The sequence below is a fragment of the Falco cherrug genome, chromosome Z (genome assembly GCF_023634085.1).
Source record: "Falco cherrug isolate bFalChe1 chromosome Z, bFalChe1.pri, whole genome shotgun sequence".
Classification (NCBI taxonomy): Eukaryota; Metazoa; Chordata; class Aves; order Falconiformes; family Falconidae; genus Falco; species Falco cherrug.
Window position 1 is genome coordinate 84,701,543 of NC_073720.1, and position 26,987 is coordinate 84,728,529.

Genomic DNA, 26,987 nt, shown 5'->3' on the forward strand with positions numbered 1-26,987 from the left:
CTGTGCATGTCTACATCAATGTACCTGCTGACTGTCATGGTACCACTCTCCCCACCCCATTCATCCCTGGCTCCTTATTCCCATTGCTTCTTCTGCAATAGCTGTACAGCTTTCCTGACCCCGCACCAAGCACTTGGAGCATGCTACAACAGAAAAAATCCACAGTGCGGGGAAGGGAAAAAAAGCTTTTTTCTAGCTAGCATGGTTAAATGGCTCACCAAAAATGAAGTGAAAAGACAATGACAGGACCAGACCATCCAGCTCTGATCACTATTACTAAGGGAAATTGTTGCAAAAGCTGGCCACCAGAAAGCTTTAGCAGCACCGGTGATTTTCTAAGGATTGTATGACAGTCCTTTTCCAATCCTCCCTAGAGCCACAAGCTTCATTTCACTATTTGTAGTTGGTCAGCAAAATGACTCACCCTTTAGAGACTTTCACTGCCTGACACTTCTGCCCCCTCCACCTCCAAGTTTTCCTATTTTCACTGCTCAAAAACAATTCTGAATGTCAACAATGATCACAGCGAGCAGAGCAGGAACATGTATCCTGCCTCTAGAAGCGCAAAGATCACTGAGAGATCCCTACAGGTCATGCTGTCCAGCCCTCCACTTAGAGCAGCACCATCACCAACATCAGACAGATCATTTCACTAAACGATACAAGCTTCTGTCACTGGTATAACAAAAGAGCCAACATAGGAGCAAGCAGGTTGTCAGAGCAAGTCCAAGGACAGACTGTGGTGGGGCGTCCCCCCCTCCCCTGGGCTGCCCTGCGGTCTCGGGAAGCCCTGTGAGGGCTCAGCCCTCTGCACCCAGTCAGGCCGCACCAGCAGCTCTTGCACAGCCCAGGTGGGGAGCGGCACTGGCCGCACCAGGAGCTCCTGTCGCCTGGCCAAGGTGGGCAACGGCAGCCGGAACCATCAGTCACCCCCCGACGGCCTTGGAACGTTCCTGACCTGAATCGTAGCCCGAGTGGAATGGTACCGTTGTTACTGGAACTTTGAAAAATTACTGACCCAGATTGTGGCCAGAATGGAAATTTATGGATGACTACAGCCTACCATCTTGTGCCCCTATAAAAAGCAGTCCTTAGTGAGACCCTGTGAGCCCTCCTGGACAGCAGTAAACTTCTAGCAGCATCTCCCTCCCAGTGGGACACCTCTCAGAGCCTGCAAACTCCCAAGCTTCCAAATTTCAGAGGACCATCACCAAAAGCTAACAACAGGGCACGGGATGAAACCCTCCACTCCTCGAGGCTCAACTCTCTGCCCATTGAGAAGTACCAAGATGTTTGAAGTGAGTACTTCACTTGAGGAGAACTTTTAACAGGTATAGCTTTATATATTTAAATGCATATATCTTTATACCTTTATCTCATTGCATCTGTGTGCATCCGTGTGTGAACTGATTTAGATATCCCATCTATAATTAAGTCTCTGTTGTGAGAGTAATAAATCCTATTAAGCTCATCTCATAAATGTTACATTAGTCCATAATTATGGGCTGCTAAGACCTTGTGATGCATCTTGAAAGTTGAATAAACCTTAGACATCCTTTAGACATAAACCACTGACCAAGCCAGAGACTAAGATTGGACCTAGCTGTACCTAAGCACTATCAGGAGTTTAGAAAGCAAGAGGGTCTGCTCTGAACCTCATGACTCAATAGGAGGGTCTCCTTTTGCATATCCTGCCTCTGTAATAATTCTAGCTCAATTTTCCTTTGTTTGTTTCACTGATGTAATAAGTAATAGAGTGAAGCTTGCCATCAAACTTTGTTAAGACGCACTCCCAAAAATTCACATTAAAAGTATTTTGCTGATACCTTTGATGGTGATTCTTCCAGTGTCCGAAACCATTCATTGGTGACACAGACCAAAGTGCATTTTAAAACGTAGCTCAAAAGGGAAGACTGCAGGATGCAGTGGCCACAGCTGCAGGGGCTACACCCTTGCCCACAGAAAACAGCACAGGACAACAGCACATCTATCTGCTAATACAGCTGCACACTAAAGGGTAAGACTGCAGCACAAAAAGAAAAACAGTTGTAACTGCTTCTTACTGAAAACATGACTGGAAGCTGAGCGCCAAAATTTTCTCGTACATGACGTGCTAGAAACAAGTAGAGAAGTGCTGATCTCTGGGAAGTACAACAAAACTGACTGTTAGGGAAAAGAGATTTAACTTAGAGAAGCAATGTCAGGGTCAAAATTAAGAGTCTGATCTATACAACTATTTGGAAAAGAAAGAAGAAATCTAATCCAGGAAATACATCAACATTTTAATCTGCTTTTGATATATTTGCTCCAGAAGCCAGCTACAGTCCATCCTGAAAAATTTTTACAAGACAGTGCCCTACTGCAAAACACTGTTGAATCTGCTCATATAAAGAAATACTTTAGATAACTTCATGCTTGACCATAGGACCTACAGCAACCACTTAATGTTTAAATTATCCTCTAACATAGTCAAAATTGATTCTCAAAACTCCCCCTAAATTACCATGTTATTTTACCAAAAGGGACTTTTAAAAGAATGTCTACACCTCAACAGGACAGCGGACAGAAAAATTGAGCTCTGTACTACGTATTATGTAACTAGAAATGTTACAACTTTACCTTGCATCATTAAAAAAAAAGCCTTCAAGTGCTTCATAAACTTTGGCAATAAATTAAACCATAGGAAGAGGGTTACTACAGCTAAAAGACACCAAAAATTCTGGACAGGTAGACTGAAGGAAAAGATGACAAAACCCTGAAATAAAATGAATTTTGAAACTCTAATACGAATGTGTATAGTGAATTTTGGACTATCACCTGGTTTTAAATGGCAGCTTTTCTACTACCCCCCTCATAACTTAACACCTCTTTCAATGTATTATACATCTTCCAAAAGCGAGTGTAGTGGTCTTTGCTTCAAAAGGTCACATGTTGTCTGATCATAGTTTTATTGACTGACAGGAACTCGAAGCTTTCCCATTTTGAGTAACAAAAACATTTAAGCACAAAGCACTTTTCTTTGTTTCTCTTCTAACCTTTTTGGAAAGGCTTCCCACCTACCAGATCTTGCAGTGAAGTCATAACCATTGTGCTTCTGTCAAATCACTGCCTACTGTCTCACCATACTAAAACTCACCATTACAACTCCATTCCAGGATCAAGCTGACAGAGAAAAATTCAGTAGAGTACATTTATTTAAAGACATATGTTCCCTAGCAGCATAAGTAATGGCCCAAATTCAGCTTCAACAAAGTCAAACTCAATGCTTAACAATATTTCCCACCCATTTCAATTATCTCCTTTTCCCCTTTATGCTGTGCCTGAGCAAAAATCTTAGGCATTCTTAGTTTGACATATCCAAAATACCCTTGGCCTTCAAAACATTCAAAGTTATCTGGATCCTATACATACATATGCAAAACATTTAGTACTTTATCCAAGAAAAGGGAAAGTGTTACTTAGGTGAGGCTGTTAAAACAAGTAAAAATTAAAAACAGATGGCTACAATACAACATACTTCTGGAAACGATCTTAAATTCAAGTTAGTGACGTCTTCACAGTATTAAAAACAGCCCCAAATCAAATCTGAATGTTACAGAATGCATCAGCCACAGAAAATCCACTGTGGTTCTGAGGAATGTTGCTAAAGCATGAACCATACATTTGCCCAGGTGATGGATAAGAGGATATTTTGCCAGCACAGACAGACAGCATAAATAGGAGGTCAGAATGGAAGTCATCATTGTTGAAACGTATTTTCCAATGATTATATAGGAAACAATGGAGATGGTGACAGAGGGAGTCCATTCATCTGCTATAAATCAATCTGAACTAACCTCCCACACTACTACCACAACCGTACCTGCCAAGAACTTTTGAAAACATAAATCCTGTTCTTTAACCAGCGTAAGAATTGCTGTGGACATTTACTAGAAGCACTAAACATGCAGTATGAACCACGCTGAGAAAGTATATTGCTTCTGCGAGCAGGAAGGCCATGCCTGGATTTTCCACCCACCACTGCATTGAAACCATTTCAGTTAATGGCTCCGAAGAAGAGATCTGGGTACTGCTCCGGCTCTTACACACCTTCCTGTGGTCTGTAACAACACTGAATACCCACTGCTTGGTTTTCAATTTTCTGTAAGGGAAGCTAAGAACCTTTTATACACTAAATAAGCACCTACATATACACTAACAACAGAGAAAAAGAGAACCTGAATGAGAAGACAGTCTAGCAGTTTTGTTGGGCTAGAATGCTTTACCAGAGGAAGAGGGAAAATGTGGAGGTACCCCAGGGAAAGCCTGAAGGAGGGAAAGGGCCAGAGAGCAGATGGCTGTACTTTCCACACAGATGTCATGTGGGAAGGACAGAGCTGAAAGGCCTCCAGGAAGAATCTATCTATGCCTTGTCTGCATTGCAGAAAGTAATATTCTGACCCCTGTCTGGAAACTGATCAGCAGTCAAAATTAGCTACATGTAACTAATTCTGTCCTCTGATCCACAGATCTGTGTTCACAGCTGGAGCGCCTCATACTGCAAATAAACGAGCGGAAACTGGAAGTTTTCTTCTTTCAGTTTACTAGGAGCGCTGATCACAGTTCAGAACAGAAACAATGGCCTAACATTTCTCCCATGCATTCCTCAGCCAAGTCCCGTCTGAGAACCAGTGAGTTTCTTCTAGGTGACAGATGTCAACTAGCAACACATATCCGAAAGAAGTCTCCCATAAAAAAAAACAAAAACAAAAACACAACAGAAATGCTGAATCCTCTTGATAAATATTTTGCGCAACAGTGTAGGATTACAGACCACCTTTAAAAATCAAGCAGAAAAAAAAAAATGAAAATTGAAATTCAGCCCGTAACATCTCACTTGAAATTTTAAAGGAAAGTATACACATTACTGTGTTTTCAAACTACGCTGACGGGTCATTACAGTGGTACTCGGGCAGAAAACCTTCCATGGTTCTTGAATTCTTTACTTAAAACACCACATTATTCTAACAGGTTATAATAAAAAGGAGAAAAATTCCAAAATAAGTCTTCAGGATTTGGATACTTTTCTCCAAATATTTCTGTAAAAGACTTGAAATTCTTAATTAATATTTTTGATTATTAACTATCTACAAAACAAGTATCTGATCTATATCCAGACCTGAAACTTTTGGGTAGCCATTCCTCCAGGTATTACCCATCATTAAAAAAACAGGTGGGAAATACATTCATCCAAGCTGCAGAGGAAAAACAACCAACAGCATGGTGTTTATACATATACCACACAAGACTTCACACTCAGATTAACATAAAATAGGTTTAAATGACCCATCTGCAGTAACAGTAGGCTACACTGTACTAATCATAATTCAGCTAGCAGAGGTAAGAGTAGCATGAAGCACAAAGCTTCACAGCTACTGGTATCAGTGCTAACAAACTGGTGCTCATTCACTTATTTCCTTTACAATCACATCGCAATTATTCTTGTCACTTGGACTTGATTTTTCCACACAGGTAGGACAGTAAGGGTTATTGGTATGAATTTTGTGAAAAGAAAAAGCAGGGAAACATACCGGGATAAAGTAATTTGAGTACCATGAAGTCAAATCATTCTTGCGGCAGTGAAGGCTAACTCACACTGGGCCATGGTAGCACAAGGATGGTGAGATCAAGAGGAGTGATTATTCCACTGTTCCTGGTATTCTAAGACCCTACCTAAAGTACTGAGTCCGGTTTGGGCCCCCAGTACAAGACACCTATCAGAAATCTAGAGGGAATCCATGGCCTCTAAGACAACTAGGGGACTAAAGCATATGGCAAATGAGGACACACTACGGACACTGAACTTGTCCGGTATGGAGAAAGATGAGGGGCATCTTCTACTAAAGGGCAGTCAGGAAAGCCTGGAGCAGATTCTCGTCAGAGGTGCACAATGAAAGGATAAAACCAAGCAGTTGGCAAGCTGCAAATTATTCACAATTCTGTACAGACTAGGAAAAAAATATCTTCCCCACAAGACCAATTAAGCACATAATCAGGTGGTGTAGAGAGGCTGGGGACTGCACTTCCTTGAGGATTTTCTAAACTGGAAAATCTGCATGAAACCTAACTGAAGACAGCCCCCTGCTTTGAGCAAGAGGTTGAACAAAATTACATCCAGAAATCCCACTCGAGCCAAAATTTTTCCTGATTTGATTTTGAGAAACAAATGATTCTAAGAAACTGAAAGTTATTAAATACAGTACAGACCAGTTGTAGCTTAATTGCACTAATAAGAATGAACAAGAACATATAGACTGGCTTTTTTGCCTTTTCACACCTCTCTTGCCTTACAGCACTGTTCTACCAAGCAGCTTCTTCTGTGCTGTAGAAAAGAGATGAGCATATGATGTTTAATTTACTGTTTACAAGTCTACTGATGAGATCAGAAATGGATCTGATGAAGGAATAGTTATGGTTCCAGAGTTGGTTCATGACCACATCATAGTCTTAGGTGATTGGCTTCAACGAAGTCCTCACACATCTCAGAAACTCGAGATTTGTGCTCTCAGCAGTGGATGCTCTTTGGAAAACTAAGGAATCTTCCATGCAGGAATTCTCTTAGTATGTCTTCATGTAGAGGACTTCAACCATCCAGTAGTCAGAAGATGAAGAGATATGCTCTTCCTTTTTCTATCAGCAAACTTCATACGCAACAAAGACAGGACATACCATTTAAGGTCATTATCTAACCACATTTCACAGCTGAGACTGTGACATAAAGTCTCTTTTTTTTTTTATTTCTGGCATGCCTAACTTGCATTCTCCAGTCACATCACTTGAACAGACTGAACTGAAATTGATTGAAAGTTAAGTTATGCTGAATTAAAGAAAAAAAAAAAATGGAGCAGGAACCTTTACTGTTACAGGTCATAATTTGAGAATGAATACCAAAAACAAAAGAAGTTTCGGCGGTTTGGTCACATACACCAATGATAAATGGGAATTTTACTGTTAGTAATTCTAACTCAAACAGAAATTTGACTCTCATACATGAAAAAAAATCTTGCAAATAAACAGTAGACAAATGTTCAGAGAAGTCTTCAGACTCTGAGAGATCTGTGTTAATTTCCAGGAAAGCCAAACTCTGGTTTCCAGAAAGAGATAGACAACTGCTGAGTTTGGTCACAATTTGTCTTGCACTGTCCCAATGGAAAGTGCAGTATCAACACAAAAGCAGGCTAGTTACATCCTCACTGTTAACTGGGCATGTCCAGTTAAAAGAGCAACACAGATTCTCCACGATCAAGGGCACCTTTCCGGTTCCCAACTATCTCACAGAAGTAAAACTCAAAATAAGAAATGGTTCAGCTGAGGCTGTTCTTGTACCTGGGGAGAATAATTTCCAAACTTGGGAATGAACACTGTAAACCTAATGGACAAAGCATATTCTACCCATGTAGAAAAGACCTGTACATTTTATGCTGCTGAAGTATGTCAATTCAGCAAGCAGAACTCATCCTCAGTACGTGCCTATTTACTGCTCTCAGTATAGCAGCCTAGCCTGAGAACTGAACTGATAGTAGAGAATTTCTGGTGCATAGTGAGGAAAATGCAGCCACACATTCAGCTTTAGCCATGCAGTGCTCCCCTCCAGGAAGCAAGCATTCTGGTGTGCTAACCATCTATGTCATGTTTTAAAAGGGGTTTCTCCACAAGTTGTTAACATAACCTGCCCCTATACAAAGGAGTACACGCCTATAGACAGTGGTCACCCAACACACACTGAAATAAGAAACTATCAATTAAGTCTCACTGCTTGAGCGCAATTTGGCACGGGGAACTTCTCGTCTCCCTCAGATAAAGCGCTTTACATGTTTTGTAATGTTTTTAGTAGAGGCTGCTGGACAGAAAACAGGGAACAGCTGGCTAGTCAATTACACTTTTAATTAATGGTTTCTTTGATAAGCTGATACAGATTTAAGAATCCATTAAATGTGATGAAATGAACTTGTTAATTTTTCAACAAATTATTTCAGGCTTTCCTGTGAGATGTACAAAGATGCTTAAACACAGTGACATTTCTAATGTAATAAATACAAAGAGTGTTAATAATTATGCCCTCTATATACAAAATTTTCTTTTCACTGCCATATTCCTGTAATTAAGAGTGGCACATTTTAATCACAAATGGCTACGTACCTCGATTTCACATTCTATGAAAAGTTAATACAAGTGAAAAAGCAGGGGAGCTATCTTTCACACAGCTTAATTTAGTATGTAACATACAGGTGCTATACTCTGTGTTTTTCATACTACTGCTTTGCTAGGATTCATGAATGAGTCAACAGCAAAAAGCTATGAAATTATTTTACAAATAGAAAACATTTGAAGGAAACAGATGAAGGCAGCGTAGGCTTAATGGTATGCTTTTTAAGGAAAAAAAAATGAAAAAGCAGATCAGGATTCAAAATTGAAACTCAATTTAATCTCATGTTTACACTTTGAAGGCCTTGATATCAGTGAATGCTCTCTTTGGCAATGGTTCAGTCCAAAACATGGTTTTCCATTCTGTAAGACTGCAAATCATCTCTGGTGCATAGAACTGAACTGAAAACAAAAGTGGCAGAGTTTTGTTGTGATTTTTTTTTTAAATAATACAAAAATGGGAAAAAAAAAACCACAGCACCTTAATTCTACTGGCAACTGACATTATTCTAACTTACTAGATTTTGTATGTCAAGACTTAAGGAAACTGAAAAATAAAACTATTGCCACCAACAAATGAAATGCTTATAATATTTGAGGGAATAGAGGGATAAAGCTACTAAGTGAAACTATTAATTTTTGTGAGATCAACTGTTTTCACACACAAGATATATTGCAGTTATTTTGCATACAAAAGATACTTTTGTGCAGTTCCTGTATTTTAAAATATGCAAAGTTGCTGGCACAACATACTGATGTCTGTCTATAATGAATGTTTATAACAGAACTACAAGAATTCCCCTCACCCAGCTTAATATAAAAGGTACAAAGTATTAGTCTACATTCTACTCATGGTAAATGATGAGACAAGCATCTGAAAAGATATCCCTACTAATACACAACCGTTTTTTAATGTAATATTTCATATGCAATTCATATATGTATGGACTGCAATAAAGCTACTTCAGTTCCATGCCAAGTCCTCTCTCAACAGCCAACCTGAAGTTGTACATCTGCCAACATAACCATGCTTCAAGACAGATTTTCTCTTTTTTTTTTTTTTTTTAAGAGGAATTACATTAAAAGATATCTTTGGTTTAGGTTGGGTTCTTCTTTTAATTTATCACATAATGGACCCTGTCTACAGTACAGCACTCGCTAAACCAAGAGTACAGCCTGACTATCAATTCAAACAGAGATAAACACAGCCACTAAACACAACATCCCTGGCACTCCCAACATCTTCATTCTTCTCTTTCCTTTTGCTCTGGCATAAAAGCTTGGACAACCATATACTGAACTGAAACAAGAATCCTAACCAGTTCAAAAATTTACCCAGAAAAGAACAAATGACTGTAGTGGTTCTTCACTTGTCCCAGTTCCCCGTGAAGGCACAAAAACTTCTGTACTAAACATGAAAGGGGTTGTGGGATAGGAATGATTGCTTAACCCACCAATTCCACTGAAAAGCTACTGATGAAACTCCATTCTGATGTTCCTTTCTACAGTAGGTTAAAAATCAAAGATATTACTTTTTAATCAATAACATTTGATAATATGCTAATTATATATCACAGGATGATTAAACTAACATGGGAATTTCAATAGACTTTTGTAACATCAAAAAGCTACACAACAATTTGTTAGTTTGGCTGAAGGCCCAGCTTTTCCTTTAAACCTTTCAGAGACATACCAAGAGTCAAGTATACCTCCTCTGTGATCAGTACCCTTTATTTGCCTAGTGATGCCTAAAACTGATGTACGCACCTTGACTGGTTAGCCATGGGATCCTTCTCTTACAACTACTGCTTTCCCCTCAATCCTTCCCCTTCATTTTGGGGCATGACACCACGAGAAGTTATCTTTGAATCTACAATATGAGCAAGCTACAACAATTCTAGAAGTATAATATGCAGTGATACTAGAAACGTAACGATTAGTCCTTTCACATCAGAGCTGAGGTGGTGTCTTGTCACAGCCCTTACCTATTTATATCACTTTTGTGTTCAGGATGATCCAATCATATTTCAAAGGCCTTACACCCACACAAAGTTACAGTGCTCTTTTTTGCCCGTCTTCTATATGTACATTCTTCCATCTTGCATCCAGATTAGGTAACTAAATGCTTACTACTGCGTTCTCTATTTTCAGTCCTTTTCAACTTAGCTTCAAGAATGTCCTATACACCTTGATGCCTCTGTACACTTGAAGTTAGCGAGCATTATACATCCCCTAGCAGCTGAGAAGGACCCCTCCTCACAGCTTTCACTCTGCGAACCTGTGTAAGAAATCTAGCAAAAAGGAGCAGCACCCTTGGCTTGCGCTGGCTACAGTGCTCCCAACATCATGTTCAACTCCTGCTCTTCAAACTCCAGGGTTGGCCTAAACAGACAAGTCATTAGGTGAACCTGGTACTGTTTCATATCTTCATCAATGGCATAGAAAGTGGGGTCGAGTGCATCCTCAGCAAGTTTGCAGAGGACACAAAGTTGAGTGGTGCAGGTGACACACCTGATGGACAGGACGCCATATACAGGAACCTGGATGAGCTTGAGAAGTGGGCGCACGTAAACTTCACGACATTCAACAAGGCCAAGTGCAAGGCCCTGCACATCGGTCGGGGCAGCCCCCAGTATCAATACAGGCAGGGGGACGAAGGGATTGAGAGCAGCCCTACCAAGAAGGGCTTAGGGGTACTAGTGGATGAAAAGCTGGACGTAAGCCAGCAATGTGTGCTCATGGCCCAGAAGGCCAACCACATCCCAGGCTTTATAACAAGAAGTGTGGCCAGCAGGTTGAGGGACGTGATTCTCCCCCTCTACTCTGATCTCGTGAGACCCCACCTGCACTACTGGGTCCAGCTCTGGAGTCCTCAGTACAGGAAAGACATGGAGCTGTTGGGAGTGGGTCCAGAGGAGGGTCACAAAAACGATCAGAGAGCTGAAGCCCCTCTCCTATGAAGACAGGCTGGAAGAGTTGGGGTTGTTCAGCCTGGAGAAGAGAAGGCTCCAGGGAGACCTTAAAGCAGCCTCTCAATATTTAAAGGGGGGGCTTATAAGAAAGACAGGGACAGACCTTTTAGTAGGGCCTGTTGCAGTAGGACAAGATTAACAGTTTTAAATCAAAAGACGATAGATTCAGACTCGATGCAAGGAAGCAATTTTTACCATGAGGGCAGTGAGACACCGGAAAAGCTTGCCCAGAGATGTTGCAGATCCCCCATCCCTGGTAACATTCAATGTCAAGCTGAACCGGACACTGAGCAACCTGATCTAGCTGAAGATGTCCCTGCTCACTGTGGGAAGGGTTGGACTAGATTAACTTAAAGGTTCCTTCCAACCCAAACTATTCCATGACTCTATGAATACTGCCTTTCTCTTTAGTGTGTTCTCTTGGTTCTTCCTGAAATCCTAGGAAAAGGTGTTCAGTAAAAAGGGAAATACATAGCCCAAAAGCAGTAAAAGACACGCAGCAAGAGCATCTGAAGTACAAAAAACCCAGTGAAGGTCTCCAGGAAAGTTATTCTTCCTTCTCAGAACCCTGTACCTCACCAACATTTGTGAAAAATTAAGAAAGGTAGAAGGGTCTGACTTATGTCCTCCTTAGGATGTTATCCGGGGAGCTGCTGCTTCTTTCTCCACAAGTTCTTTGTCAGCCATGACTTTTTATAGGGGTATGTAGAGGTAAAGAACAGTGCCAAGCAGTCTGTTGCAAGGAGTGCCTGAAATCTTGCTGGAGATGGGGACAAGGGCACCCTAGATACAGGAAATACGAGAGCAGAGACATGAAGAGGTGGCAGAGACTCAAAAAAGCAGGTAGCAAGCATTGTAAAAAAATAGGCAGAAGGCATGGAGGGGCAGGCAGTTACCTTCCACCTGACAAGAAGCAAGAGACAGGCATTAACATAAAATAGGAAGCAGAACAGATTCAAGTATATTTGCATTAAATTATTTTTAAGTACATCCATCTGCCTCTGCAGGAAGATTATTTTTTGGAAATGGAAAGCAAATATACATACATGAAACCTTTTTACATTAAAAAATACTGTATTACTAAGTTTTGTACTGGAAGAGTTAATTACTATAGCAATGATTTTGATTTTGTTATGAAGAACTCAGAAAATATTCATGTAAACTTAGAAGCAAACTTAAGTACCAATTTCTAACAATCATTTTTACTATTTCAAATTCCCAGAGGAAGAGTTCATCCTTCAAGCACACTCTTCATGACTCCTATTTACTGATAGCCTGTTCCCTATACCATAGATCAAAAAGAACATCTGTTAGAGACAAATGTTGCAAGCCAGTCAAGTACAAAACTAAACTGTAAAGATAGTCTGAAAGATAAAGCTTGTTCCTTTTGCAGTTCAGTAGATTGATGGCACATAAAAATCCATTTTAGTTTCATTTTCTTCAAAATAAAAAAAATTAATATATTCTAGTTTTATGAAAAATAAATACATTCATGGCCTTTCTCTTCCCTAACTCAGGAGAGTTGGGAACCACCATGACAAGAGCCGTATTCTTCTCCCCACTCTAGTATCACTGCTATCAGCATGTCAAACATGCAGGCAGTTTCAGTCTTTCTCCCCCCCATACTCATCTCATTTACATCATTATATTCTTTTGATTAAAACTGCTGAATTTCTAACTCCTAGCACTAACAATAAGGGTAGGAAATGTGGGAAGAAGTAACATCTGAGAAATTAACACATCCAAGATGTCCATGATGCCACTGTTTCACAGGGAAAGATTCATGCCCCAAGTCAGTTTCCAAGAAGAATAAATTACAAAAAAAGATTATGTTATTAAAATCAGAAAAAAGCAAGCGAGGATTTTAACAAATATGCCAATAAACATTCATAGGCTGTTAAAAAATTTTAAAATACCACACCAGCTTTAAGAGCTTAAGAGTCCTTCTCCATTTGAATGTGCGCGCTCCAGCTGCAGGTTACTGCAATTTTCACCAATACGTGGAACAAAGGAAAGCATGCAGCTCCTCTCTGGTTGTAAGAGCAAGTAGCTCCTCCACGATACAGCATACTGTGCACACACACATTTATCCTTACAAAGGTCCAGTTAGATTTCCTCTTGATGAAAGAGATAAGTTGCCTTCACATTGAAAACACAGAACATGCACCCTGGAAGTTACCATAGACCAACCAACACGCAGGACAGCCTAGAGTATGGGGTTACAACAGGAAAATACTGATGTAACTGGATCTGATATAACTGTAAAGACCTGAGCGCTCCCTAGTATCTGTACAGTTAAGAGTTACTGGAATATTCAACACTTCTGAAAGTCATTTATATTTATACTTTAATACACTTGAGACAACTCCCACTTTTACGCGTGTGCAACGCATGCTCCCCTTCCCTCCCACCTCCATACACTATACAGTTGCTATACTGACAAGAGTTGTACAGCCCTCCAGTTTACACAAGTCTGTAACATATAATCACCTGCTCTATCATGAAAATCTCCAATACGTATAACACCTATACTAGCCTACCAGCAAAGCAAACATCCATTAGTAAATGTTCACTTCTTTGAACGATAACTGCATTATCTGAAAACTGGAAATTAAATTACTAATACAAATCACATCAGAATAATAATGCCATTTGGGTATTTGGGTTATTTGAATTTTATCAGAGTAATGATCTCTATCTCAAGTTAAAAGAATTTCAAGTGTAAATGAAAACTGTTCCTTCAAATTAGGATTACTGAACTTGGAAATGTATTACCATTCTCTACCAAGTCACCTAATGCACCACAATTACTTTCCTCGCAGATATGTAGGGAAAATTAGCTATTACTAATTGGTTGCTTTCATCTCCTCCCTCCCTAGGACCAGCAGCGCTCCTGCATGGTTGGTGCCACCTCCTGGGGAACAGCAGTGTAGAATGCCAATCTTCCATCTGGGTTTGTAATTAGGAGCTTCAGCATCCATCCCTGGCTGAGAAACTTTGACAGCTGCTGTGAAAAATCAACAGTAGATAAATATACTGAAGAAATAAGCAAGTAATAACGATCAGAGAGGACAACAAAAAGCAGAATTACTTAAATGTCACGTCCTGCAGTTTCTGATCAATCCTATAATAATAAATCAAATAGGTGCCGAAAGATGAAAACAAATGCTTTCAAGTTTTAATTTTCCTGCTTCTTTCAATAAGGTGTTTTTTCCAAATTAAAAATTTAAATTTTTTTTACAGTAAGAAATTGCACAAACATCAAGATCAATTTAATCATTCTTCATTCAATGATTTTTGGGTCAAACACTGAGGGGAAAAAGAAGCCAAAACCATATCACTAATCAGTGCAAAAATGCCACAAATACAGCTCCTGAACACAGCATGTTTTCCACACTGCTTGCAATCACATGAAAAATAATGCACCTTTGAACCAGGTATGAGTTGCTGGGGAAGCTGATCAGGACCACACATCTTTGCTTTTGCATAGAGGAATTTACAAAAACACATGGGCTGGGCAAGGCCTGCAAAGGCCAGCTGTTATTGTAACAAGCAATGTTAACATGTTTTATTTAATGCATTATCCAGGTTAAGAGCAGTGCTCTGCACTGCATTCAGACATGGTGCTTTGCAACTACCCTCCCATGTTTTTCTTGTCACAACTCTGCACACATAATGGACTAGTAATTTCATCTAAAGGATGCTGTATGCCTATGCTGTGTCCCAAACCATGAAGGGCAGTAAGGCAGCCAACGGTAAAGAAGCAGTCTTTACACGTATGCAATTTGTCAAAAGAGATTTAAGCCCCATGCTTCCCTCACTTGCAATGCCACAGAAAACAATAATGAACTAAATACTGAGAACAGCATGTTTCATAACTGCAACAAGATTAAATTGCAAAAAAACCTGTCCAACAATTCTCTCAGGTCATTACATGATCTGATAATACTGTTGTGGTGGGGTTTTTTTCCCCTGTCTGTTCAAAATAAGCAAGCTCTGACACGACCAATATGCTTCAAGCAGCTCTCCACACAGCTGAGCTGCCCAGGACATGAATTGGATTATTAGTGGTGCAAAAAGCCTCTTTAGTCAGTAAATATCTGTTCAGTGATGCATTTGTTTTTTGTATTTACAGAAAATAAGCTCACACACTGTTTTTGTACTTTACTTGCTTTCTTCCTGCTGCAAATTCAACTGCTTTCGCTTCCATTTATACAAAACATTCTCAAGATGTTTGTCACAGCTTGCCTTTCACTTAAAAATCCATGGGAATACTACAAGCTATACAAACAATGAAACCAGTAGTTTTTGTGATTACCAATCCCCCTTTAGATACTTTTCACTCTTCTATTCAGCTATTTCATTTGCAGTACTGTTTACTCTCACTGTAACCATTTGGTGTCTTGTTTTCACCAGTACAAGCCTTCCCATCCTTGTTCACCCACAAACTTCACAAACTGAGCTACATAAATATATAAGCATGTAACTGCTCCCATGTAAAAAAAAAAAAAATTCCTCAGTATTAACTATATGAAAGCATCCTCTGATCTGAGCAACCAACCAGCCACATATGAAGATCCACAAAATTAAAAGCATTTTATATTAATTTACAAAACTTCACTGAGTTCATTCCAACTGAGTTTCTGCTCCTTCATGGATGACATAAATCCACAACTCTGTCCCTGAGAGCAATTAGCAATCAATATCACTATTGACCAATGCATGTAATACACTGGCCATAGCTCACTTCTATATCCTTTACAAGTTAACTTATAAAGACAGTTGCACTCCCCATTCCAAGGAACCCAAAGCACTGCCGTATTCTACTATGGCATCACACATATTGAAACAAAAAAGTCAAAAGACATCTCCTATTCTTGATTTCAGATGAACTACAAATGGGCAGGATGACGAGAAACAACCAGCAGTCAACTATCACCACCACCTATGTCACAGGTAATGCTTTGGGCTGGTAAGAGATCACAAACAGGGCTGACGTTAGAGATAACACACCTGTGGAGTAAGGCAGGTACCTGGGTGACCACAACCAATACAAAGCTAAAGTAACTGCTAAAACAGAGGGTGTATCAGCCCTGCACTGTTTAAGCAGAAAAAGTTGGAAACACAAAGAAGAAAGGCCTGCATTCCATGTAAAGATGGAGGATCAATTACTTGAGAGATCTGGCCCAGGAGTAATTCAATCATTCCAGTGAGCAAGGAGGATGATTTTAGTTCTCAATGGGTTTGAAAGAGAAGGGAATTCAAGGGAGCAAACTCCAAGCCAAAGACAATACTGCAATTCAAGCAAAAACAGAAACTTGAATGCCATAATCAGAAGAAAAAATTTCTTAGACATACTACAGAGAAGCAAGTAGCAGATTTACCTGCAGCTTAGGCTGCAGTGCGTGATGGAAGTTGTGTCAAAACTTCCTCCCATATTACAGGCCCAAGCTAGCAGGAGGAAGACACTATGCTCTGCAAGCAGAATAGTGTGAAAAATTAGTGGGCAAAGACAAGAGGTTAGTTACCATATCATCCTAACTTTAGACTGCTGGCCTGTCATGAAACAAGACACATGAAAAAACCAAAACATTGCAGACTTGGGTGAAATAATGCTTTGGATGACCTTGTGACCAGTGTGTTTTTCCATAGTGTCAAAGAATGCTACAGAATAAAACATTACATAAAAAAGGGCAAATGGAAAAAACTACGAGGACCACTGGGGCACTCTTTTTAAGATGTGCTGGATTTTTCAATGAAACAAAAATCAGGGCACATGAGAAAAGCAAGAACAAGCAAAATGGAAAGGAGCCTCAAAAATTATTTCAAGACGACCAGTACAGCCCAACTTTTAAAGCAGCCGATATGTTAAGGCAGATGGGTACTGATGCTTGACTAGGAAGAGCCTGGAGTACAAAACACACTGTTCTCCTGTAAAAACATATGCATTTTTTGAAAGCAAGTATATTTTCCTGGTTTTCTAGAAAGAAAGAAACTAAAAATGTTACAAGATTTTCCTCCAGCGAGGCCAGCACTTGCAACAGATGTTACTAATGGTTTGGGAATGGAACAGTTTGTTCTGAAGCAGTTTCCATAACCTACTTTTAACTTAGGCTTTGCTTTTGAAGGAAGGCTCTCCACCAAAACTGACCTCCAGTTCAGTGTCCTTGAATAATACTTTCTAGTCATTAAAACTGTCCTTGAATAGTACTTTCTAGTTATTAATTTTATGGACAATGTCTGTCATAACACTGGCAATAGAAGCACTTCATTTACCACCTGAAACAGCAAAATGCTAGTAGCAAATGGAACTATGCCACACATTTCAATACATTTGCTTCCATTTTTTTGCTTCTAAATTACCAAAGGGGAAATTTTGTAACTTGCAACACAAATTTACACCACAAGTTAAACTAACTTTTTAAAGCTTACACAGGTTGGCAAACACCAGAGTTTAATCCAAATGGTTAAGCAAAATCTTTATTAAAAGATGGTTGAGTCTAACTTCATTTAAATCAGTGGTAAAATACCTATTGACGAAAGCTAGGATTCCTGCCCCCCTGCCCAAGTACGCAATTTAACTAAACTGGCTTCACACTAACTGAATTGAAACTCCATTGTATGAACAAATCATGCAGCCAGCCAAGTAATCTTACTACAGCAGCATTTAGCTTTGCTTACTGTTCATTACATTGATGTCCATGCAGAACTTGAACATTGAGAACTTCAAAATCAGGACCAAACCTTCCACTTACGTTGCAAACTGCTTTCTTGGGCACAGCTGAAACAGCTTAAGTTGTTCTCAAAACAGCTCTACTGCTGCTTCAGTCATTTATTAACTTACTGTAAAATTTTCTTCATTCTTCATTTTGCAAGACCCTGTTTACAGCCACACAGAAATGTGTGAAACTGTTTTTGCCACTAATCTGCAGGATAAGCAAGCTTTCCACTAACACTGTACAAACAAAAAGTGACGAGGCCACTTTCCATTGTGTGTTTTATCTGCACTTCCACTTCTGACTCATAACTCTTTACAACTATTTTACATTAATCCACAGAAATAATTTCTATCATAATTAAGTTCTCCTTAAGTAGTAGCTCTTTGTGATTGTAAACCAAACCACTAAAAACTTTCTGGCGACTTATTTGACCCTTGTTCCTGACAAAAACAAAATTTAGAATCGCAGAACCCTGCCACTCAGCTGTTTTTTCCTTCTGTGATGAGTGTTCCTTTGATGTAAATTTGGCTGTGACAGTGCACACAATAATAGAAGTACCAATAAATAGTGTGAATAACATAGTTAAGCCTGGACATAGCTTTGGTGGCAATGAGAATAGGAAGAGGGAACCACAGCATTACATGAAGAGGTACGTACATTATGTATGTTTTGGTTTTATAGAATAAAGGCAGATAGACACATACACTGGTATATCATATTTGCATTTGGTCTTCATGTACTTGAAAGAACCACAGAAAGTGAAGGAAAGCACACAGATACTTTGAACTCTGTCAATACAGCCAGACATTGAATGAAATTATGACTGCTCTCATAAAACTGCAGTGGTTTACCTGGACTAAATATTTAAAAAAAAAAAAAAGTAGCCATCAGCACACCCTTTGTGCTGGAAAAGACCTAGGCTACATCATCTTGGTCGCTCAGTGTGAAGTTCTAATATGCAACATCCAAAACTAAATTATACCAAGTTACACAGGCAAACCCTGGTGCAATTCTTACACAACATGGGCATGCAGCGAGCAGAAAAACCCTTCTCTTCTCTGCTTTTAACCACTCCAAACTGCACACCTCCTGGGACTATTTTTCTCTGCCATCCATACTCTGGTCTTATAAATTCAGTGGTTCTCCACTGCATCACAAATACACTGAGATGAGGAGCCTTATTGAAACACAAGATCTAGTTCCCATGGCTTTAGTCTGAAAGGTCTTAAAAAAATTATAAAACGAAACCTCCCCCAGCTAACTGATCATTCTCAGCAGGAGTTATTAGAAAACAGCAGACAAAGAATAAAATTAGCAGGTAATGAAAAATAATCAAAACCGAATACTTTAGACCATTCAATAGGCATTAAAATAAAATTACTGCCTGCATAAAAACCGTTACAGAAAAACCAGAGCCTAATTAAAAGCACAAGAAAGCAGCAAACTGGAACCACTTAAATTACGGACTTCAGGGCCCTCTAGTGGTTAAAACATCGATACGAGAAAATCCATGAACTTTTTCCTATAAGGCTACTGAAGTCTACTGAAGTAATGCATTTTATTTTTACAATTCCCATGTAATTAGGAACACTTAGGCTGGAGAGCTGCCGAGTAAATTGCCAGAAAGGGGAAAAAAATACAAGGTAATATCTGTTCACAAAATCAGCTAATGCGTGGTATTTTTTTGTTCTTAATAGAAATGAGAAGTTACTAACATTCTCAGCTGTGCACAACCCAAAAAAAAACCCCATATAATCACTCTTTCAAACCTGCATCAGAATTACCTTGTTTCTGAAAAATTCACTTGCTTTGCTGGCTTATTACATCATTTCACCTTCCTCTGGCACCCACAAAACTGTCAGTGCACAGCACCAGCAACAAAAAAAGCCAAAACAAACAAAAATAGGAATTGATAGGAATTGTTAATCTTCACCATGGTGTAGTGAGAAATATTTTGGGCATACTCCTATATAATTGATTCACAAAGGAGGGAGTTACAAAAGTAATCCTTTTTTGCACTAACCACAGAAGTCCATCTGCTGGCAACTAGAGAAGGTTTGTTACTTCCTCCTAATCGGGTATTTTATCTGCCCAAGTCTTAACAAGCCACTTCACTGCAAGGAAATGCATTGATATTGCTTTCTTAGTAATTAGAGTAGACTTTCAGCTCATTATGGCTTTGCAGTCCATACATGAGCTGAGGGAATGAAAGAGCCTAGTATGACAAGAGCACACTTCACTACAAGTGTAAGCACCACACCACCACTGAATGATGATGAATAACACTTTCCCAAGCCACATTCTCTTAAGATGCCTAACACCAAATCAGACATTTTCAGCCCCTCATCCCAATCTTGCCTCTCATGTACATGTGCCCTTGAAAGTTTGATAGCTGAGTACAGCAACATCTGTGCAAGTTCTATAATGTGCCACAAAAATCAGCTTTTCCCAATGAGATGATGCCTACCGACCACTTCATGTCAACTTTTTATTCTTTTTTCTAAAAGGGGGTAAATAAGGATTACACTGGCAGAGGTGGGGAACAGAATGCAGACTGATTCAGCAGCTCAGTCATCTGGAGCATTACAGCAAGCTACAAAATGATGACTTGGGTGGAATTTAAGTGAGGTAGTCAAGGTACAGAGTTGACTGTCAGGTAGGTACCATTCACGTGACTGTGATGAATTTTCTTTACAATATGGAAGGGTGATAATACTTGTATCTTCTCCGCAGTACAAAACTCTGCCTATGTAATACATCCCTTTTTCTTTGGCCTTCTGTAGCTTTGTTAACACACAGAAGAAAAATATGATACTTTGTAACTAGTTCATTCAAAACAGAAATGCCAAACTCAAAGCTAGTTCTCTACAGCACAGAGCTGCACAGTTAAAAAAGAAACAAAGTGAAAAAGCTGGTATTTTCTCACAAAAAATTACATCTGCAAGATTTCACAAGTTCACCACATATGTTCATAGGATGGCTTTATCCTTCATCTGTCATCCTACAAATTAGATCCTATTCTGGCTTTATTCTACAGTAAAATTGATATAGAAAACATGTAATGAATTTACCCTTGAAATACACAGAGAAATCAAAACATAAACAGATCATCAGTCACGATATTTGCAAGTTTGTATCCCAGTTCAAGATAGTATACAAGGACAAACAGAATGAAAATACCAGTTGCAAAGGTTTTCTATACCTATCCACATGAACAGAAAATAAGTTTCATGCCTTTTAGAGATCTTAAAACTATGACAAATAAGAAAAACAGCCACACAACACCACTTTCACATCCCAAAGAGAAGTGTTTGAGCACTGAAATAAATCCAGTGGATCACATGACCAGAAATGTGGAAGCAAGATGGTCTAAATGAAAACAACAAATGTTTAGGCACACAAATCTTTCATAGGTCGGACACAGAAGCCATGAATTACAGTCTAAATACAATTTTCAGAATGGCCACCCAAAACTTAGTTGGAATTAGGTAATTTTCAACCTAGTAGCAAACTATTTGGGATTTGGGGAATTTTCAGCCCAGACATTCCAAAACAGGCCATTACAGAACTGCACGTACATACTTGCTTCTAGATCTAAATTCCATCAACAGCTATGCTGTAATTAAAAAAAAAAAAAAAAAGGCAAAAAAAAAACCCACAACAAAATCCCCATAGAACATACCTCATGGAAGTTATACTGTTGATGAGCTTTTCAGATTGATCTGACAAGGTAGACGGAAGTATTATTTCAACTGGCTGCAGACGCAAAACCCGACTCTCTAATTCTAAGCGAGATGCACAGTCCCGAAAACTATCAAAAATTACTTCTCCGGTAGTTGGTTGGATTGCCTGTCGAATAATAATAACAACATCATATGCATTGAATATTTAAATTTTCAGGAAGTGTTTCAGTAACTCAAACTGTTAAGCCAGAAATGAAATTTATGGCATGTAGCACAAAATTATATAGCACCCACATGCTTATTAACAGTGGCAGATCAAAAAATCATGTTTTTCAAATCTATGATACGATAGTAACTTCAAACAACTATCACAATTTTATCTTAGTAAATGATAGCAATACCTTAACAGTGTAAATGTGTTCCTGTTATCAATCCAACATTGCTTGACTTTTATTACTATTTATGTAATTGGAAGTCTACAGAAGGTACATGCAATTCAGCCTGTCATAATAGCACCTGCTTTTGTTGTTCTCTCCCAGCTGCAGTGTGGCAAACACAAGCACAATCAAGACACTTTTAAATTAATGAATTACCAGCAGACTAGGCTTTTGTTATCACTGTGTTTTGCCAGTTAAACAATCCTGATTTTAATCTTCACCATAAAAGAGAATACAAATCTGAAGAGGAAACAATAAAAGTATTAAGACTCTTCCTCTAAATAACATTTTGTAAAGGAAAAAAGTGCTCACAAGCTTTAAAACATTGACCCTAAAAACATCTAAAGTTACTAAAGCATCTGAACTAATGATTTCCCTATATTTGGTTAAAACACTGTTACGTTTTCAAGTGGTATGGCAGCAATAACAGTGTTAGGAATATTCAACTATCAACTTCAGACCTTTTCTGCAGTTTTCAAATGTAAGGCGCTCACGATTCACACACAGATGATATCCTATCTAAACTGCACCTTGTTACAAAATAAACAAAACCCAAAAAATTCTAAAAAACAGGACAACTGTAAATTACCACCCACCTTTCAGAAAAACCCCAACAAAACAACGCCCCAAAAAACCCCACATAAACCCTAAAATATCAGTTCCCCTGTGAAACTAACTTACCATAATGCCTATAACAATGTCACCTTTCTTCCTGTCAAATTTTTCTCCGTTTTCACAGACACAGAGGAGGTAGTTATCAGGGACCTCTGTTGTTACCTCTTCAACATCTACAGAATCATCTAGCTTCAGCAAAGGGTTCACATGTAACAAATGTTAAAAAAAACACCAGGCAATACACAGATTTTGGTGCATTATTCACAGGTCCTTCTGGATTTCAGTCCTTCTCAACTAGATTTTGTGTTAGGTCTTCTGGACTAAAGGTCTAATTTGACTTTCATTAGCTTGACTCCTATGACAATTTTGGTGAACTCAGATGACTGTCAGCACCGAGGACTGAAGTCAGTGCGTGGCACGCAAAGGCCATCTTTGAGTGTCTTGTGGGTCTCCTCATTCAAGCAAGAGCAGCTATTTCAAAAGTTAAACCAGCAGCTGATTCTGCACACGGGCTGCTATACCTTGCCATTTTGACTTCATATCCACACCACATGCACCTAACAGAAAAAACAGAATGCACCAGGTACAAAGCACCTGAAAAGCAGGCAATGCTTTACAAAAGTATACATCTTAGCAGGAGCATTAGGTTAGTTGCATTCAAAACTTGTAGCATACCTGTCCACCAGGTTGGGTTATACTGCTGCACCTGCTTTCACTGAGTTTGCCAACCACTGCGATAGAGTCTGTAAGTACACTAGAAGTTTTCCAACAAAATCTCAGGACTTCTATCTGCTTCCCTGACCTACTCCTTAAATGCAACCTCACAGGCATTAATCTAGCAATCTTTTTAGCTCTTGGTATCTAGTAAGTACTAGTTTGAGATACTAAAGGAAAAAACATGATGTAGATAATGCAGAAGATATGAAAACAAAAACCAGAAGAAAAGAAATTAAGACAATTTCACTGGTTGAAATTTTCACTATCTCATTTTCACATTTCCTTTGTTTTAACAGTCAGGGGTCAGTTACCCAGCTAGATTTTCAATAGTCCATTGATTTTATCACCTTCTTTTCACTTAAACCAAACCAATCAATTCTTCCTTCACACCCTCTTGAATCACTATTGTTATGCATTCTCAGTTTGGTCAAACAGGTAGCTGAAGACAAGATCTACAGAACACTGTAGACTTGGGAAGTCCACTCTCTGACTTCAGAAAGCAACTACAGTAAACACAGGCCCTGCTGTTTCACAACAAACCTAGAGCCCTGAAGAGATTAAATTCTTTATAAACCCAGCACCACGGTTTACCACAACTTAAAATTAAAGGAACTTTATTTCCTGCTGCCACTCTTATGTCAACCGCTAGCTACTCATGTTTCATCTAGCTGGTAATACTAGAATTACAGCCTCTCATACATGGAAGATTATAGTCCAAAACCAAACTTGTTTGAAAAGGATATCTTCTCCAATAAGTGTAGACTTAGTGTAGAGAGCAGTCAGTTTCCGGCTGAAGAGAGAGCTTTTATTTTCTCCAGCAGCCTTCAGTGCTGCAGTTTCCATTTGTTTTACCACTCCAACCTACAGGCACACAGCAAGAAACAAAATTACCTCTTTGATTAATAACAAATAATTTATTTAAACAAGTAATTTTTTATTATTCTTCTGTAAATTTGGAGATCTTTTAAAACGTACAAACAGCAAATGCATCATTAAAGCTGAGCAGCAAGGGCAAAGGCTAGCATTGATCCTGCTACTGAGGATATAAGGCACCGCTTGTTCTTATGTTCTATCCACTTCTAACTGCCCTCTCAACTTCTCCCATCCTATTTTGAAATAATTTTGCTAGAGTTCACCACTTGCCAGAGAACGGTTGCTGCTATCAATTTAGATTCAACAGGCCCTTTTCTCATAAGCAGAAAAAAAAAAGAGGTATCACAGAAAGTCAAAATTACAGGGATCAACAACAGGAAGGAAAAGAAAGAAAAAACATCTGGGCTAGGATAAGAAAAACAAGGATGTGAGGAAGAATGAGACAGAGAGAGAGAGGATATATAAGTATTTCTATCAAATGCAAAGGCTTGATAAAAACCAAGAGAAAGAACTGTTCTAGAAAACACAAAGATACCTTTTGTAAAATGAAATAAGATTGAATCTACTTAAATTTTGTGATGCTCATCACAACAGCAAAATTGAAACAGTTAGCCATTTTAACTGCAAAAACAGCCGATGAGTTTCCCACTCCTCAGCTGAAACAAGACTAGTACAGTAAATTATTTCACTGCTATTCTGTCCTTAACACCATTTAATAAAAGCCAGGGATAACCTTATATCCTTTTGCTACAAGTCGCCGCACATGGACAAACAGTCTGTGAGTCGGTATACTGGCAGTCATAAAGTTATGATCCTGATGACAATAAATGTTTAGTTCTTTAGCTGCAATCTGCAAAGTACAAGAAGAAGAGTCAGACGATAGTTTAAATTGTGACATTTTGAAGGAAAGGAGCTCATCTCTGTGACAACACTGATGCACAACTACAAATAGAATTCCAGTGTCAAAAGGAAAATGTTACAGGAAAAAGCCCAGAGAGCTGGGCCTCTCCACCTTCTGTCCCAGCACATGGTCACAAACAGGGGCCTCAGTACCACAGACTTCACGTGCCAGATTACTACGCTGCATGTTTATCTTTACCACCATGACGTAAACCACCTACACCACACACACAGATTCTGCAACACAGTTCAACAAAGGGTCAAGTAATTTTCACAACACTAAAAATGCAAAAAGAATGGAGGTATTTTAATTGTGGTTATACAGATGGTATTAAGCTAGCTAATCAATTAAAATACTGAAAAATCAGTATCAAACAGCAGTGGAAACTACATACTTCACAGAAAAAGAGTAACAACACTTGTTAAAATGTGACATTACAATGTACGCTCTCTAATTGCTTTTTTGCCCAATGACTAGGGAGAGTGGTCTTGAACAGGAACTGCAGACAAACACTGAATTCTGTACCTGGATAGTGTATTTCTGTTTCTGGACTGTGAGTGCACCAGTAAGCAAGTAGACAAATTACAGAGTACAAATTTGATTATCATAAGTAATTCCCAGTAACTAAGCAAAGTTTCTCACTGGTCTCAAGTGTAGAAATAGCACAGATCAAAGGCTGGTAGCAATGACTTTGGGACAGATCATGAAAAAAAAATATCATTATGAACCATTTATGAGCCATCACTTTAAAATAATGTTTGTTGCAAAGTACTTTCCAGTTCCTACAGATCTGGCACATACAGGTGCTGCATCTGAACATGCATACAAGATGGTCTCTGCACTCAGGCTATACCAGCTATATGCATCTACTTTTACAGCACTCACTCCACTGTCTTCCAAACTGAAATACTCCTAGTAGAGTTTTAGGCCACGATAGAAAATTCACCTCTGAAAGTTTTTCAGTTTTAACTCTGACAAATAATTACCCTATGACCTCATCTTAATTTCCCCATATGCAGGACAGCAAGCACTAGCATATGATTACAAAATCGTAAATGCTATTGTGGTAGAAAGCATATGCACAGTGGATAGTCTTCAACTTAAGCATGCAGATTTTTTGTCTTGATTTTGAGTACTAAAAACAACCTACGAAATTTATGCCCCACAAAAACCTTACTTCTGGGAATCGCCACAGACCCTAGTACGACACCAACACAACACAAGTGTCTTTCCATAACCCTGGCAAAAATTACCTCTGCATCTTCTCCAAAGAATCGATATTTGTATCCACATTCCACACACAAAACAGCATCCTTATAGCGTTTCTTCATTTCTATGAATTGAAGTTCTAGTGGAGTGTAAATACTTTTGGTTCTCTTATTAAGGTTTGTATCTGAAGTATATTGGGTATTTTCATAAGACTTCAGAGATGCAGAAAACTGACTAAGATCACAATGTAACTCCTCCTGTAAATAAAAGATGGAAAAGTATAGTTAGGAATCATCAAATAAATCCATCGCCCCTGCAGACCTTGACTCACATAGACCATAGAGCTAGGCTGTTCTTGCATCAAATAGCCCCAAGAACTGCAGCCAAACTATTAAAGTAGGATATACAGAATACAGTTTAATTGGAATTAAAAGTCATGGAAGTCAAAGATATTACATCAATTAGTCAACTTCAACACAGTGCTCACACATCTCAGCTGAAATCAGATCCCTGTGGTATCATGAGCTCTCAAAACAGACCAAGAGGCACACAGGCTGCAAAGACCGGGCAGTCAAAACCGGTCAGATATAAAAATAAGGATGAATTACTACTCCAATTTACAGATGAGAAACTGCACCACAGAGAGATTAATGGTGTTCCAAAACGCCACAGTAAAT

At 38.9% G+C, this 26,987-nt stretch overlaps 1 protein-coding gene across 1 annotated transcript in view; it reads right to left on the reverse strand.

Moving 5' to 3' along the window:
* MSH3 (mutS homolog 3) overlaps positions 1-26,987 on the reverse strand; it is a 113,223-nt gene that overhangs the window by 79,885 nt on the left and 6,351 nt on the right. The window contains exons 4-8 of the mRNA XM_055699760.1: positions 26,355-26,567; positions 24,934-25,050; positions 24,069-24,188; positions 22,677-22,817; positions 21,558-21,724 (exon numbers count right to left, since the gene is read on the reverse strand). Coding sequence (XP_055555735.1) covers positions 21,558-21,724; positions 22,677-22,817; positions 24,069-24,188; positions 24,934-25,050; positions 26,355-26,567 — 758 coding nt within the window. The remainder of the gene's footprint in view (positions 1-21,557; positions 21,725-22,676; positions 22,818-24,068; positions 24,189-24,933; positions 25,051-26,354; positions 26,568-26,987) is intronic.